Source organism: Carcharhinus amblyrhynchos, chromosome 21, assembly GCF_965287045.1.
Source record: "Carcharhinus amblyrhynchos chromosome 21, sCarAmb.v2.hapA, whole genome shotgun sequence".
Classification (NCBI taxonomy): domain Eukaryota; kingdom Metazoa; phylum Chordata; class Chondrichthyes; order Carcharhiniformes; family Carcharhinidae; genus Carcharhinus; species Carcharhinus amblyrhynchos.
The window spans coordinates 19,667,710-19,682,722 of record NC_137344.1 but is presented as its reverse complement, the minus strand read 5'-3'; the positions used below and the strand labels follow the sequence as shown (position 1 = coordinate 19,682,722).

General features: G+C 40.1%; 1 protein-coding gene across 3 annotated transcripts in view; it reads right to left on the bottom strand.

Moving 5' to 3' along the window:
• Positions 1-15,013, bottom strand: part of tbc1d16 (TBC1 domain family, member 16) — a 113,708-nt gene that overhangs the window by 41,137 nt on the left and 57,558 nt on the right. For all 3 annotated transcript variants that reach the window (XM_080209587.1, XM_080209589.1, XM_080209588.1), the window contains 2 exons: positions 12,580-12,744; positions 5,867-6,015 (listed from right to left, as the gene is read on the bottom strand). In XM_080209587.1, coding sequence (XP_080065713.1) covers positions 5,867-6,015; positions 12,580-12,744 — 314 coding nt within the window. The remainder of the gene's footprint in view (positions 1-5,866; positions 6,016-12,579; positions 12,745-15,013) is intronic.

Here is a 15,013-nt window from a genome sequence, read left to right as displayed (position 1 = left end):
TAGTAATAGCCTTTTTCCTCTGATGGAGAAATCTAGCACGAGGGGGCATGGCTTTAAATTAAGGGGTGGTAGTTATAGGACAGATGTCAGGGGTAGGTTCTTTACCCAGAGGGTGGTGAGGGATTGGAATGCCCTGCCTGCTGCAGTTGTAAATGCGCCTAGTTTGGGGGCGTTTAAGAGATCCGTGGATAGGTTTATGGACGAAAAGGGATTGGTTTAGGTTAGTGGGTCATTGTTTTGTAACTGGTCGGCGCAACATCGTGGGCCGAAGGGCCTGTTCTGTGCTGTAATGTTCTATGTTCTATGTTCTATATCCTTAGATTATGATCTCTGGTCTGGACAAACCCACCATCAGGAATATCCTTCCCGCATTGATCTGTTTATCCCTGTTAGAATTTTGCAGGTTTCTATAAGATCCCACCCATTCTTTTGAACTCCAGCAAATATAATCCTCACTGACACAATCTCTCCTCATACATTAGTTTTACCAACCCAGGAATCCGTCTGGTAAACCTTCACTGCATTCTCCCTAGTGCAAGAATGTCCTTCCTCAGATAAAGAGCCAAGACTGCACACAATGTTCTAGGTGTGGCCTTACCAAGGCCTGTATAATTGCAGCAAAACATCCCTGCTCTTGTACACAGATTTTCTCACTATGAAGGCCAACATACCATTTGCCTTCTTTACTGCCTGCTGCACCTGCATGCTTACCTTCAGCGACTGATGTAAGGTGTAACCCACTTCTCGTTGCACATTTCCTCTCTTAATTTATGGCCATTCAGATAATAATCTGCCTTCCTGTTTTTGCTACCGAACTGGATAACCTCACATTTACCCACATTATATTGCATTTGTCATACGTTCACCCACTCCTTCATCTTGTCCAAATCATGCCAAAACATCTTTGCATCCTTCCCACAGCTCACCCTCCCACCCAGCTGTCATCTGCAAATTTGGAAATATTACATTTAGTTTCCTCATCTAAATCATTAACATATATTGTGAATAGCTGGGTTCTAGCACCAATTCCTTATTTGCCCTACTAGTCACTGCCTACCATTTAGAAAAAGATGTTTGTTCCTGCTGTTTGTTTCTTGTCTGTCAGCCAGTTTTCTATCCATCACAATACAAAATGCCCAATCCCATGTGCTTTAATTTTATACGCTAATCGCTTGTGTGAGACTTTGTCAAATAAACCACATCCACTGGCTCTCTCTCATCAGCTCTATTAGTTACATCCTCAAAGAATTCCAGATGACTTGTCAAGTCCAATTGTCCTTTCGTAAATCCATGCGGAATCTGTTCAATTCTACCATTGTTTTCCAAGTGCTGTGCTGTAAAATCTTTGATAATGAATTCTAGAATTTATCCCACTGTCAACATCAGGCTAAGTGGTCTATAATTCCCTGTTTTCTCTCCATCTCCCTTTTTAACTGGTGTGGTTACATTAGCTATCTCCCAATCTGTAGAAACTGTTCCAGAGTCTATAGCATATTGGAAGGTGATCATCAATGCATCCATCGTTTCTAGGGCCACTTTCTTTAGTTCTCTGAGATATAGATTATTGGCCCCGGGGCATTTGTTGGCCTTCAATCCCATCAATTTCCCCAATACCAGTTCTTTACTAACGCAGATTTTTTTTGTTTCTCCCTCGCAATAAACCCTGTGTTCCCCAGCATTCCTGCTATGTTATTTGTGTCCTCTTCTATGAAGACAGAAACAATGTATGTATTTAGCTGGTCAGTCATTTCTCTGTTCCCCATTATAAATTCCCATATTTCTGAGAAAACACTCATATACTTAGTATATACATATTCAAAGGCACACTTGGAAACCTTTGCTCAAGCTGCCGCATTCTTTAATGCCACAGTTACAACAGTAGTTACCGTTTGCATTTTCCCTACTTTAAAATTATTTTTGCCCTCCCACTTTTCAATTTAATTATTCCTAGTGATAGACATTCTTGATTCCTGTCATGACTGAGAGGTTTAAGAGTAACTTGTGTTGACATATTTTTCATTTTCCTTTAGAAATTATTCTGCACAATGGTCCACAGAAGTGGTATTTCAAATTAACAACAGATGAAAGACCTACTCTCTACCACACTGTGGCACACTTATTTTTTGAAACTCTAAAAGGCTGTATTGAATAACAGGAAGATAAATACTGTAGAAAGAAGATTTAGTGACAACCAAGCAGTTCCAAAGATATTTACTATAGCTAGCTGCGAAAAAAAAGGTATGGAACAAAAGATTACTTGTATCGTGAACTTGGGTCCTCACCAACAAATAAGCTACCCATTCCCTGACCTTCTTAAAGAACTTGAAGGTGAAATTTGTCTAAGTATTGCAAAAAGAACTTGTAACAAATTATAACATTCCAAATGCTCATTTCCACGTAAGTTAATCGCTATCAGCTTGTTTCGTACTGCTGGCAATATGAGCTAAACCCGCCTTTGATATCAAGAGTTCTTAATAGGAGTACTTTTTAAATAATGTGATCATTGTTAATGACTGCCATCAATTTTTTTTCATTGCACCCTAATTATTACATAAGTGAAGTCTCATTCCTTTAGGTTCTGAATTTTTTCAGAGAAATATTTTTAAAAAATTTCTCTTTTAAAAATGTACTACTTCTCATTTCTGTGCCTTTTTTTCTCTCCCTCTTAACTTCCCTCTTTTTTTAATACCTGAATATATGTCACAAATTCACCTGCTTCTCAGTCCTTTCTATGTTTATTGTCCAGCGTTTAAAGCTGATTGGCTAAGGAGATACCCTGTTGGTTGCCCTGTATACTCAAGTTTCAGAGTACCAACTATGCCATTATAATTTTGCACATTTAACAACTTTGCTGACATTTTTTCTTATACTGAGGGGTGCAAGGGTTCATACCTCCCATTGCCTTTCCACTATTTGGCAGTCTGTAATCTCATCCTACCTATTGTTTCAATTGATATATATTCTGTTGATGAGAATAGTTCCAGGAATAAGGAACTTCAGTCATAAAAACAGACTGGAGAAGTTGGAACTGTTTTACATGGAGGAGAGGGCTGAGAAAATAGAGTTATCCTCAATGATAAGGAGTCTGGACAGAGTAGATAGAAAGAAACTGTTCCCACTTGTGAAAGGATGAGAGGGCACAGATTTGAAGTAATTGGCAATAGAAACAGAAGCGATATGGGGAAAATCTTTTTCATGCAGCGAGTGCTTAAGATTTTGGAATGAACTCCCTGACAGTATGGTAGAGGTAGATTAAATCAAGGCATTCAAAAGGGCATTAGACTGCTGTCTGAGAAAGAAGAATGGACAGGGTTACCGGGAGAAAGCAGGGGGAATGGCAACAGACAAATTGCTCATTCCGAGAGCTGGTACACACAGGATGTGCTGAATGGTCTCCTTCTGCACCTTAACAGTTCTGTGATACTGTTTGCATCTCCTTTTTAATATTTTTCTTATTATTATTTCTGATCAACAGTGCCAGCCCACCATCCTTTGGGCAGGATTTTATGGCCTCCCTCGCCCCAAAACCAGAAAATCTCGGCTGGGGTCAGACTTTCCATGGTCTGCCCCTCGCCCACTCCAATTCCCGTGGTAGGTGAGATGGTAAAATTAGGCCTCTTGTGTTTTTATCTTTTAATCTAGCCTGCAATATTTAACTCATAATCATGCATTATTTGCCACTGTGTTTTTGTTATCTCTTCTAATTACTTCCTCCAATTCCCCATTTGGTTGCTAATGCCTTGCATATCACTCTTTTATTATCTTTAGGTTACTGTTATGCCTACCTGAACCCTCGTTTCCTTTTCAAGCTCAATTCCCTTTCTACAATTCTATTTATCCTTTCTGCCAGGATCTTGGTCACAGTGTGTTATGCATGCAGACTGTCCCAAATGTACAATTCTTTATGTCTAAGTATTACAAGATAAAAGACATACATTTGTATGTAGCACCTTTCAGGATATCTCAAAGTGCTTACAATCAATGAAATAATTTTGAACATAGTAACACAGGAGTTAGGAGTAGAAGTAGGAAAATTCAGCCCTTCCAGCTTGCTCTGCTATTCAATCAGATCGTGGTTGATCTCTCCCTGGTCTCAAATCCATCTCTCCAGCTGTTCCCCATATTGCTTTTTTAAAATTAGAATATATCTACTTTCTTCTTGAAATCATTCAATGATTCAGACTCCATCTCACTATGGGGCAGCCAGTTCCACAACTACTGCAAGTTGTAGTTCCTCCTCATCTCAATTTTAAATCTACTGTCTCTCAACCTATACCTGTGACCTCTTGTTCAGGATTGCCCCACAAGAGGAAACATTTGGTCTACATTGATTTTATCAATCCCTTTTAAAATTTTATGTTATGTACCTCGGTCAGATCCCCTCTCATCCTTCTAAACTCCAGTGAACACCAGCCCAAACTGTTTAATCTCTCCTCATGTCAACTCTTTCATCCCCGGAATCCATCTGGTGAACCTCCTGTGAACTGCCTCCAACGCCACTACATCCTTCCTCAAATAAGAAGACCGACACTGAACACAATACTCCAGGTGTGGTCTCACTAATACCCTATACAATTGTAACAATACTTCTCTACTTTCATACTTCAGTCCTTTTGCAATAAATGCCAACATTCCCTTTGGATTTTTTTTTTACATACTGTACCTGACTTTCTGCGATTCATTTGCAGTGCAGTCTCTGTTGCCATGTCAGAAACACAGCAGCCAATTTATGCACCGCAAGCTCCCACAAGCAAGTGTGACAACATCCAGATAATCTGTTTTTGTGACATGATTGGGAAATAAATAATTGTCTGGCAACCAAAGAGAACTCTCATTTCCTTCTTTGAAATGTCACATGGTACCTTTTACATCTACTAATTTCCTATCCAAGTCATACAACATCTGACTTGGGAAATATATCACTGTTCTTTCACTGCCATTGGATCAAAATCCAGAAACTCCCTGCTTAACTGCACTGTGGATATACCTATATCACATGGACTGCAGTGGCTCAGGAAGACAGTTCACCACCACCTTCTCAAGGGCAATTAGGTACAGGCAATAAACACTGGCCTAGCTAGCATCCCATGAAGGAAATAAAAGTATATCCTTCAGTTAAAAAATGCACCAGTCTTGTCAAGTCTGATTTGTATGTGACACCAAAGCCACAGTAATGTGGACGGTTCTTGATTACTCTCTGAAAAAGCCTCGCATGTCACTCAGTTGCAATAAAAATAGTCTGAGGATTCAGGATAGACCCTTTAGGATAGAGGTGAGAAGACATTTCTTCACCCAAAGAGTGGTGAGCCCGTGGAATTCATTACCACAGCAAGCAGTTGATGCCAAAACATTGAACGTATTCAAGAGGCAGCTGAGTATAGCACTTGGGGTGAATGGAAGTAAAGGTTATGGGGAAAAAGCAGGATTAGGCAACTGAGTTGGAAGATCAGCCATGATCTTAATGAATGGCAAATAAGCTTGAAGGGCTAAATGGCCTCCTCCTGCTCCTACTTTCTATGTTTCTAAAACTGCTATCAGAAATAAATCTACATGAACTGCAGTGTTCTGGGACAACGGCTCATCATTGCACTCTCAAGCACAATAAATCTTAGCCATGGCAGCGATTTCCGCCTATCCAATCACTGAAGGAAAAAAAAATTGAGAGGGGAGGTATGCTCTTGGTTTAATGACTTAGTTGAAAAGGCAACAGTGCAGCTCTCATGCAGTACTGCACAGAACGCTTTAGGGTTTGCCAATCTCAGGTTATTTCTCAGCTGATAACGAAGCAAATAGTCAATAGCAAATAATTCCTGTGTTGTGAAGAAAAGCCCAAGAAGCCAGTGCCGTACGTCAAGTTATAAATTACCTTTTTTGCTGAATTTCTTCATATTCTACACGTTTCTGAATCCGCAGAGCTTCCCGTTCTTCTGATGTTGATTCACAGCTATAAAATCCCAACAGAAATGGCCAGACTTCTCCACGAATTGTAGGATCAATACCTCCAAAAAATATTGCCTTTGAATAAAATGTAGAAATCATAATTTTTATTTGAACTACACTCTAGCACCCAGTTCCTTTCCCAATAGTAGCATCATCGAGAAAATGTAAACGTAAAACAGGTAAATGGGTGCTTATAGTAAGCTTTCTTGGAGTCTATACAAACTTTTAGGGCTTTAACTGAAGAAAAGTGAATCAAAGTTTCTTGAAATGAGTTCTATCCAAGCTGTTACAAATTTTGGTTAAAGCAAATTCTTACAATACAGAGTCTCTCATTGTTCCCATGTTCACAAAAAAGTGAAATTCTGACAAACAAATTTTCAACTCCTATGAACTAGTACCTGCAATTTTAGAATGTGCATGAGCAGGAGTAGTGGGAATGGAGGTTAACGTTCTACAGTTTGAACAGTAAAATTGCTATCAGATAATACATACAATGTCACCATCATATTTTGTAACATGATTTGTCAGATTTAAAAATAGAAATACAAATATTAAGTGCTGGAAAAATTCTTCAAATTTAACTTGAAATCAAGTTATTCTCTCATAGATGCTGTGAGACCTGCTAAGTCCTTCTAGCAATTTGTTTTCATTTCAGACTGCCAGCATTTGCAGTATTTTGCTTTTATTTAATAACAGAATTGCATACATATATACACAATACAAATTAAGTATTACACAGCACAATAAAGTGGTTTAGATGTAATTTGCAAGGAGTTAATTGAACCATTTAGTCTGAACAAATCTCTGCCATTCACAAGTCAATATGCTTCTTTGAAAGAAGTGATATAGTTAAAATAGAATCCCTGGAGGAATATGTAAGTGCTTGTTAATGAAACTGAGAATGCCCCAGTGCATCATAACAATATGACCCAGGATTTATTTAAAATCTGCTTCTTCAGGTGGAGGCCAAAGGTCCCACAAAACTAGTTTGATGAAGAACAAAGAATTCTTCCTTTGTCCTAACAAACATTCTTCCCACGACCATACCTTAAAAAGCTGATCAACTCATCCTTCATCCTACTTCCACTTGTAGGGCCTTAGAGTGAAAAGTGGCTGTTGTATTTGTCCACATAACAGTGCATATTATGCCATTATATAACATCTTCATGTCCTCAGGCCATTTTAAAGGGCTTCACAGGCATCACCTCTGAAATGTAGTCTCTCTTAAGTAGGCAAACATAACATGGAGGCACACTGGAAAATTTCGCCAAGCACTGAGACAACACCAAATAATGATAATTAGAAGTCTGAAATAAAAGGAAATTGCTAGTATTTAGCAGGTCTGTCAACATATGTAGGAAGTGAAACAGAGACTGCTGCTGGAATTTTATCACCTTGCCTGCCCTGGAATCGGGGTGGGCGAGGCTTGCAGAACTCTTGTTGGCATTGGGCAGGAATTTATGAGCTTTGTCCAAGCAAGGTCATAAAATAGCATCCTGTGACTCTGTTCGTTGAATGGTGTCTCGGTCACTGGTTAAAGCACTGGCGGAAGACTCCTGTCAGTTCCGTGGCAAAAACCCAATGGAATCAAGTGGCTATTGTTCAGCCTTTCCCATTAAGATCTCCAGTGCTGGAAGTTCGCCAAAAGCTGCTCGCCAATCAGAGGCCTCCAGCTCCTCATTCCCATGTACGTCAATGGTGGCAGTGGGCAGCAAAGCACCAACCAGAGGTCCGGATCATCGTGGGACCCCAGTCCAATGAAGGCAGGATGAGGGTCACAGGGGAGTAGGGCAAGGAAGTCGGTTACCCCCTCCAATCTGGAAGATCAACAGGGTTTACTGAGCGGCATTCCAAGACTGTTTGAAAGCTGCATGACTCCCATTTAATTCCTACGCCATCACTAAATTTCAGTGGATTTAAACATAATGGGTGTCAATTCTCTCATTAATGAGCTTAATAGAGATCCTGCCATTTGGGGCTGGGGATCCCACGTCAACCCTTCCGACTCCCTGCCATAATCAAGGGAGGTTTTGTTTGCTGCTGGAGAGTAGCGATGCTTCTCCTGTGATTAAGTGAGCCAGCCTGCCACATTTGCCACTGTGAGGCATGTCCCAGAGTTAACATTTCAAGTTGGTCACCCATCATAAGAGTTCTGATGAATGTTCAGCAGTCCAAACACTGTTTCTCTCTCCAAAGTTTTAGACAGAACTGCTGAAGTAAATACATTGCTGGAAGAGAGATAAATGTTGCCAAGGCTTTAGGCGAACTATTCTGCTCTGCCATGTGTGAAATGTGTCATTAGATTTATTGTTCACCTTATCAGACAGTTCAACATCTCATCCAAAATACACTGCATCACTTCCTCAGTACTGGACTCAAGATTCAGCCTAGATTCTGTGCTGAGATCTATTAAACTTAATGCTACAGAGTTTCACCACTCTGTGGTTCACCTGACAGAGGCAAGGTTGATTTAATTCTCTCTTTAAATTACAAAATGAATTGCTCTGTCAGAATATTTTTGGCCTTAATTACTTATGTTTAGGAATCTCTTCAAACCCATATGTTACTCTCCAGCAATGATTCATACCAGAATTTTGCCAGTGTTGCCTGGGACCTCAGGTGCGACTAGATGCATCACTGTGTCATTGTCAAGACTCCACAGGCCATCCATCTCCTCAGGTTCAGCATTAATCTTCTCCCTGCTGGTGTAGAACTCCCAGGTCTTGTTGTGGAAAATTAGTGCTTTCCCAAACCCAATTATCACCATAGCCATCACATGCTGATGAAGCAAGGCAGCGACCAGCAACTGTGCCATATGGGACAACACCAGGGCTGATCAAAAGAATTCTCTATGGAGGTCTACTAGCACTTTAAATAGGCTAATACAAATTATTTTAAAATAAAAAAAGTGGAATTCAAAATGGATCAATATCAATAAATATATTTTGTTATATAAAAAACATAGATCTCAGAATCTATTGGATATACAGTAATTAGAATTCTCTATTATCCTGCTCCAAGTCAGGCCATTCGATGAAACAAAAATGAACTTTTCATTAAAAAAAACATTCTTCTGCAGCATGATCTGCAGCAACACGGTTGATTAATTGTACAGTGGGAGGTGGGAACGCTACATAGATGCTACAGATGGAACAGGTGCTACAGAACCAATTCTAGCTGCAGAGCTGAGCACAAGAATAGAGATGTGCTGCAGGGATACCAGCAGTGAAAGGGTGCACACATTGGAATTACATTTCCACAACAAGAGCTGGGAATTCTGTACCAGCAGGGAAAAGATTAATGCTGAACTGGAGGAAATGAATAGCTGGTATAGCCTTGATATGACACTGTTTATATAGGCAAATGCCATGTTAAATGTGAACACGAGGAATGATGATGAGAAAAAGTTGATACAGTAAAAAGTCTGACAACACCAGGTTTTAGTCCAACCGATTTATTTGATAGTAAACACACAAGCTTTCGGGTTAGTCCAACCTAATCGGTTGGACTAAAACCTGGTATTGTCAGACTTTTTACTGTGTTTACCCCAGTCCAACGCCGGCACATCCACATCGAGAAAAAGTTGACACAGAGTGTCAAAAGCTCCGAAGTGTTCCGAGTTCAATTCAGCATAATTTCCAAAGTTAAGTCTTGCAACGAGTAATACTTGGATCTATGAAGTACAAGTTTCATTATAAAGTTTCATAAATACTGGGTTAACTGTAATAAAAGTAAATGTATTGTAGCCAAGTTCATCACTGCTTACCTCCAGCAGTCATTCAAAGGGCACCAAGAAGATAAATGACAGACAGCAAATTAATGCAGGACAAATATATATGGTTTAATTCTTCACAAAAAATATCCTGCACTTCTCAATATTTGCTTCAGCAGAATCCGGGTGAGAGGATGGGTAGGAAACTGCAGACTTCTCCATGGTCTCCCTGCCAATGCTCATTTGTGGCCAGCTGGTATGATATACAAGAGCTAGATTGTGATACAAGACACAGCCAAATTTTCCTGCTTCCTTTCAACAAGGCACCTCATTTCAGTGCTGTGTCCAATGACAAAGCCAAGATCAGCAGCTAGTTGCCTGGAGGAACATAGCTTGTGGCTAAGTTTCAAAAATCTTCCAGTCCGTGGACACGACGTGCTAAACATGCTACACTGCTGCTTATTCTATTATTCCCCAATTGAAGGTCTATTCGGGGAAATGAAAGGTTTGGTTTGTTTTGACAGTAAATATGAAACCTTATTTGGCAATTTTCAATTGCAAATTGTGAAGCAGCTCGGAAGGACTTTCTTGAACAAAAAAGGCAAATAGAATAAGAATATTAGCATTTCCTTTATTTCAAGAATCTGAATTCAGGCACAAGTAGATAAGAATAGTAACTTATGTATAAAGCCAACATATTAGAACAGATATATTCCATTACCAGTTTTGCTAGTGTTTAGCTAGCTTTCCAATCAAACTTCTATTCTATATTCCAGCATTTTATCAATACAAGGATTCTCAACTGTGGGCTATCTGTTAATCTGAATAGAGCACTTAGTTTCTTCCCCAAGTCACCTGCATTATAGATTTGGTATTTCTGACAGAAGGTGAAATGTAAACAGAAGGAAACACATAGGAGGAAGAACAGAGCAGGAACATGCAAGAATACAAGCAGTGATGGGAGGAGAGAGAGGAAGAGTGCACAAATGCAATAAGGTAGATGAGCAGCTTGTTTTTTGATTTGATTTATTATTGTCATATGTATTAAAATACAGTGAAAAGTATTGTTTCTTGCGCTGTAAGACAAAACATACTGTTCATAGAGAAGGAAACGAGAGAGTGCAGAATGTAGGGTTTTAGTCATAGCTAGGTTGCAGAGAAAGACCAACTTAATGCAAGGTAAGTCCATTCAAAAGTCTAACAGTAGCAGGGAAGAAGCTGTTCTTGAGTCAGTTGGTACATGACTTCAGGCTTTTGTATCTTTTCCCAAAGGAAGAAGGTGGAAGAGAGAATATCTGGGGTGTGTGAAATCCTTGATTATGCTGGCTGCTTTGCTGAGGCAGCAGGAAGCGTAGACAGAGTCAATGGATGGGAGACTGGTTTGCATGATGAATTGGGCTACTTTCATGACCGTTTGTAGTTCCTTTCGGTCTTGGGCAGAGCAGGAGCCATTCTGGTGATACAACCAGAAAGAATGCTTTCTATGGTGCATCTGTAAAAGTTGGTGAAAGTCGTAACTGACATGCTAAATTTCCTTAGTCTTCTGAGAAAGTAGAGGCGTTGGTGGGCTTTCTTAACTATAGTGTCACCATAGAGGACTAGAACAGGTTGTTAGTGATCTGGACATCTAAAAACCTGAAGTTCTCGACCCTTTCTACTTCGCCGCCATTGATGTTGACAGAGGCATGTTCTCCTTTACGCTTCCTGAAGTCGATGAGAATTTCCTTTGTTTGTTGATGTTGAGGGAGAGATTATTGTTGCCGCACCAGTTCACCAGATTCTCTCTCATTCCTGTACTCTGTCTCATCATTGTTTGAGAGCCAACCCACTATGGTGGTGTCCTCAGCAAACTTGAAAATTGAATTGGAGGGGAATTTGGCCATACAACCATAGGTGCATAAGAAGTGTAGTAGGGGGCTGAGAACATAGCCTAGTGGGGCACCTGTATTCAGGATGTTTGTGGAGGGGGTGTTGTTGCCTATCCTTACTGATTGTGGTCTGTTAGTTAGGAAGTTTAGGATCCAGTCGCAGAGGGAGGTGTTGAAATGCAGGCCACGATGTTTGGAGATGAGTTTTGTGGGAATAATAGTATTGAAGGCTGAGCTATAGTCAATAAATAGGAGTCTGACATAGGTGTTCTTGTTATCTAGGTGTTCCAGGATTGAGTGCAGGGCCAGGGAGATAGCATCTGCTGTGGACCTGTTGTGGCAGTAGGCAAACTGTAATGGATCCAGGTAGCCTGGCATTGATTCATGCCATGACTAGCCTTTTGAAGCACTTCACAATGATGGATGTCAGAGTCACCAGCTGATAGTCATTAAGGCACGCTGCTTGATTTTTCTTAGGTATCGGGATGATGGTCGTCTTCTTGAAGCAGATAAGGACCTCAGATTGTTCTGAGGTTTTGTTATGTCATTCTAGGTAGTTGATAGTAGGTCTTCAAGGTTATCTTGGATTACCTTTCCACCATCATGTTACTGTGGTGGATCATGGAATTCGCTATGGTGAAAATTCAGTAATTCAACTTGTTGAAGGTTTACCATGGTGCCTCACCAGCCTTTTAGGGCCCAGTCTGAAGTTGAACCGTGAAGCAGCATACTCTTGTGAATGATACCACTTCTCCCTTTTGATGCCCAAAATGAAATGCACCTAATTATCTCTTAGTCCATCACTATTTTTCTCCAAACTCTCGACTCCCATTTCACAAAAAATGTATTCCCTCAGGGCTCTGCTTAAGTTTCTTTGATAATGGCTCTTAAGAATGACCAGCATGCCAGAGGAAACTTTCTGGACTCAGATTCTTTGCTTTCAACCCAGCTAAAAATCAGGATCTAATCATTGGGAAGCCATGGCAAAAACCCTTAATCAGCCTAACCTGTTGGGTCAGCTAATAATACAGACACTGAATAGTTAAGCAGCTCTCAAACCTTGCGGAGTTTGTAATCCTCCTCCACCTGGCCATCATGATTCAGATGGTTTAGCCAAGAAGTGACATCCAACCGCTTGTACATATTCTCTTCTGGGTGAGTCTCAGACGATAGCAAATTAGGGCGTTTTATTGAAAACTGCATGCAAGCCTTTACATCAGATACCTAGATGGGATGAGAGATGGTGGTTATGCAGCTGTAAAAATGCAGTTACATCATTTGACTGATATGTTGCCCGACAAATGAAAAAAATCAATTGCATTGCTCCCTCAGAATAAGATGCACAAAATACAAATGGAAAATATTTACTACATAAGATAGCAATAAAAGATAGAAGTTAGTGTCCATTTGTAACTTAACGTGACTGGAAAACTCTCATTCACAGGATTTGAATTGGCGACTGGGTGAATGGATTTTGTTTCTTTTGAATGGGCTACTCATTATTTCAGGTCCACACTTGTATCAGCATTGTCACTCACTTTTCTAACCAAATAACAAGTCTACGATGATTAGGAACTTATTCTTACTGCCTAATACATAACCATATGATAGGAACTGAAACGAAACCTTAACTTTAAAAAGACTTTAAACTTTAAGTTTATTTATTAGTGTCACAAGCCAGCTTAACACTGCAATGAAGTCACTGTGAAAATCCCCTAGTTGCCACACTCGGTGTCCATTCAGATACATGGAGAAAGAATTTTAGCACGGCTAATGCACTTAACCAGCATATCTTTTGGACTGTGGGAGGAAAGCGAAGCACCCGGAGGAAACCCACATAGACACGGAGAGAACATGCAGACTCTGTGCAGAGCCTGACCCAAGCCAGGAATCGAACCTGGGTCACTGGCGCTGTGAGGGTGCAGTGCTAACCACTGTGCTCCCATGCCATCCACACTATAATTTCACATGCGCCTCCATGTGTTTCTCCCACACAGAATGGTAAGTACTAATGAGATTCAGGAGGTGTAGTTAAACAATTGACTAGATGGTTAGTGTGTGTATCAGATTAGCTCCAACAGCACGGAATTCGATCCCCATTCCAGCTGAGGTTGATTTGGGTTTGACTTTCTCACCCTACCCATAATAAAAATCATGGAACTTTGCTGTGGTTTAATGAATAGTTGTTACAAGAAGAGGACTGAGATGAGTCCAACAGTGAACCAATAACCTGTTGGTTTATTTTCCATGATACACAAATAAGCAGGAAACCATTTTCAGGCAATTTCAATCTATTTCAGTGTTCCTTGAGACCTTGGAAACAACAAAGCATGAAACAATCACCTCAATAACGAGCTACTTCCATTTCAAAGACCAGAGAATCCCTGGAATATGCTGGCCCCGAGTTTGCGCTCTCTCGCTTTGGTGATTTTTTTTTTAAACTTCTACTTCTTTTACATGTTGGAGATTTGGCAATTGTGTTGTCAGACTTGCTAACTCCTTTCTAGGCATGAGACCTCAAACAGCAACTTCTTGCTAGACTTTAATGCATCAGTTCATTTCAGCTTCTTGAATGTGAATCTAGGTGATATTAAAAATCCTGTGGTATGCACCAAGCAAAATTGGTCAGCCACTTCAGTTGATCTCTCCCACGCCAAATCATGATACCATTAAATATAGGTGAAATGTTCCATATTTTGTTTTGGGAGGTGGAAGATGATAAAAAGAGGATCTAAAATTGGCACAGAGGCAATATTAATTCTTGTCATCAAGAAAAAAACTATGCGCTCGGATTGCCAGCTCTGGTTGAATATAATCTTGGAGGTTTTTGCATTTAACCTCTCACCTCAACTACCCAAACTGGTCAGCCTTTCTCCCCTCATTAATTTATCAGTTATAAAAAGAAAATGTTCAATGATTATGTAAACTTTTAAAAACGGTTCCCAGCTGATTTTTATCTTGTTTTGTTCACAGGAGATTAATCTTTTAATTCCTGGAGGCTCCAGGACACATCTGTAGGTTCAGTATTGGTACCACATGCTCATAGATTATCCCATTCTTGTGTGTGAGTAGGCATCAGAAATATAGGCTCTCTTATTCACCCTAAGGTTCCACATCCAAGATGCAGAGTCTCTATATGCTTTTGGGCACTTCGCAGAGTCAAGTGACTCAGCTATAAAACACACAGAAACAGCCTACAGTCAGTTGATTTGTTTGCTAGTTTTTAAAAGATGCAAAGAAATTACAAAATAATGAGTTGACTTGTATACTGGTGTTCCCATATTTTGTTTTTTCAAGGAAATGCCAAAACTCTACTACTTTCAACCCTAGATAGCCAAGATGGTAGTGGGGAATTCATGCAGGGAGCCTTGCCAATCTGAAGTACCTTGAACCAAATGAACAAAAAGTGGTCTCTAAAGACACTGGATCCAATTATAACTCAGATAGCCTAGTAATGCAGGATAGAACTTGAGCCTAGTCTTCACACACTTAC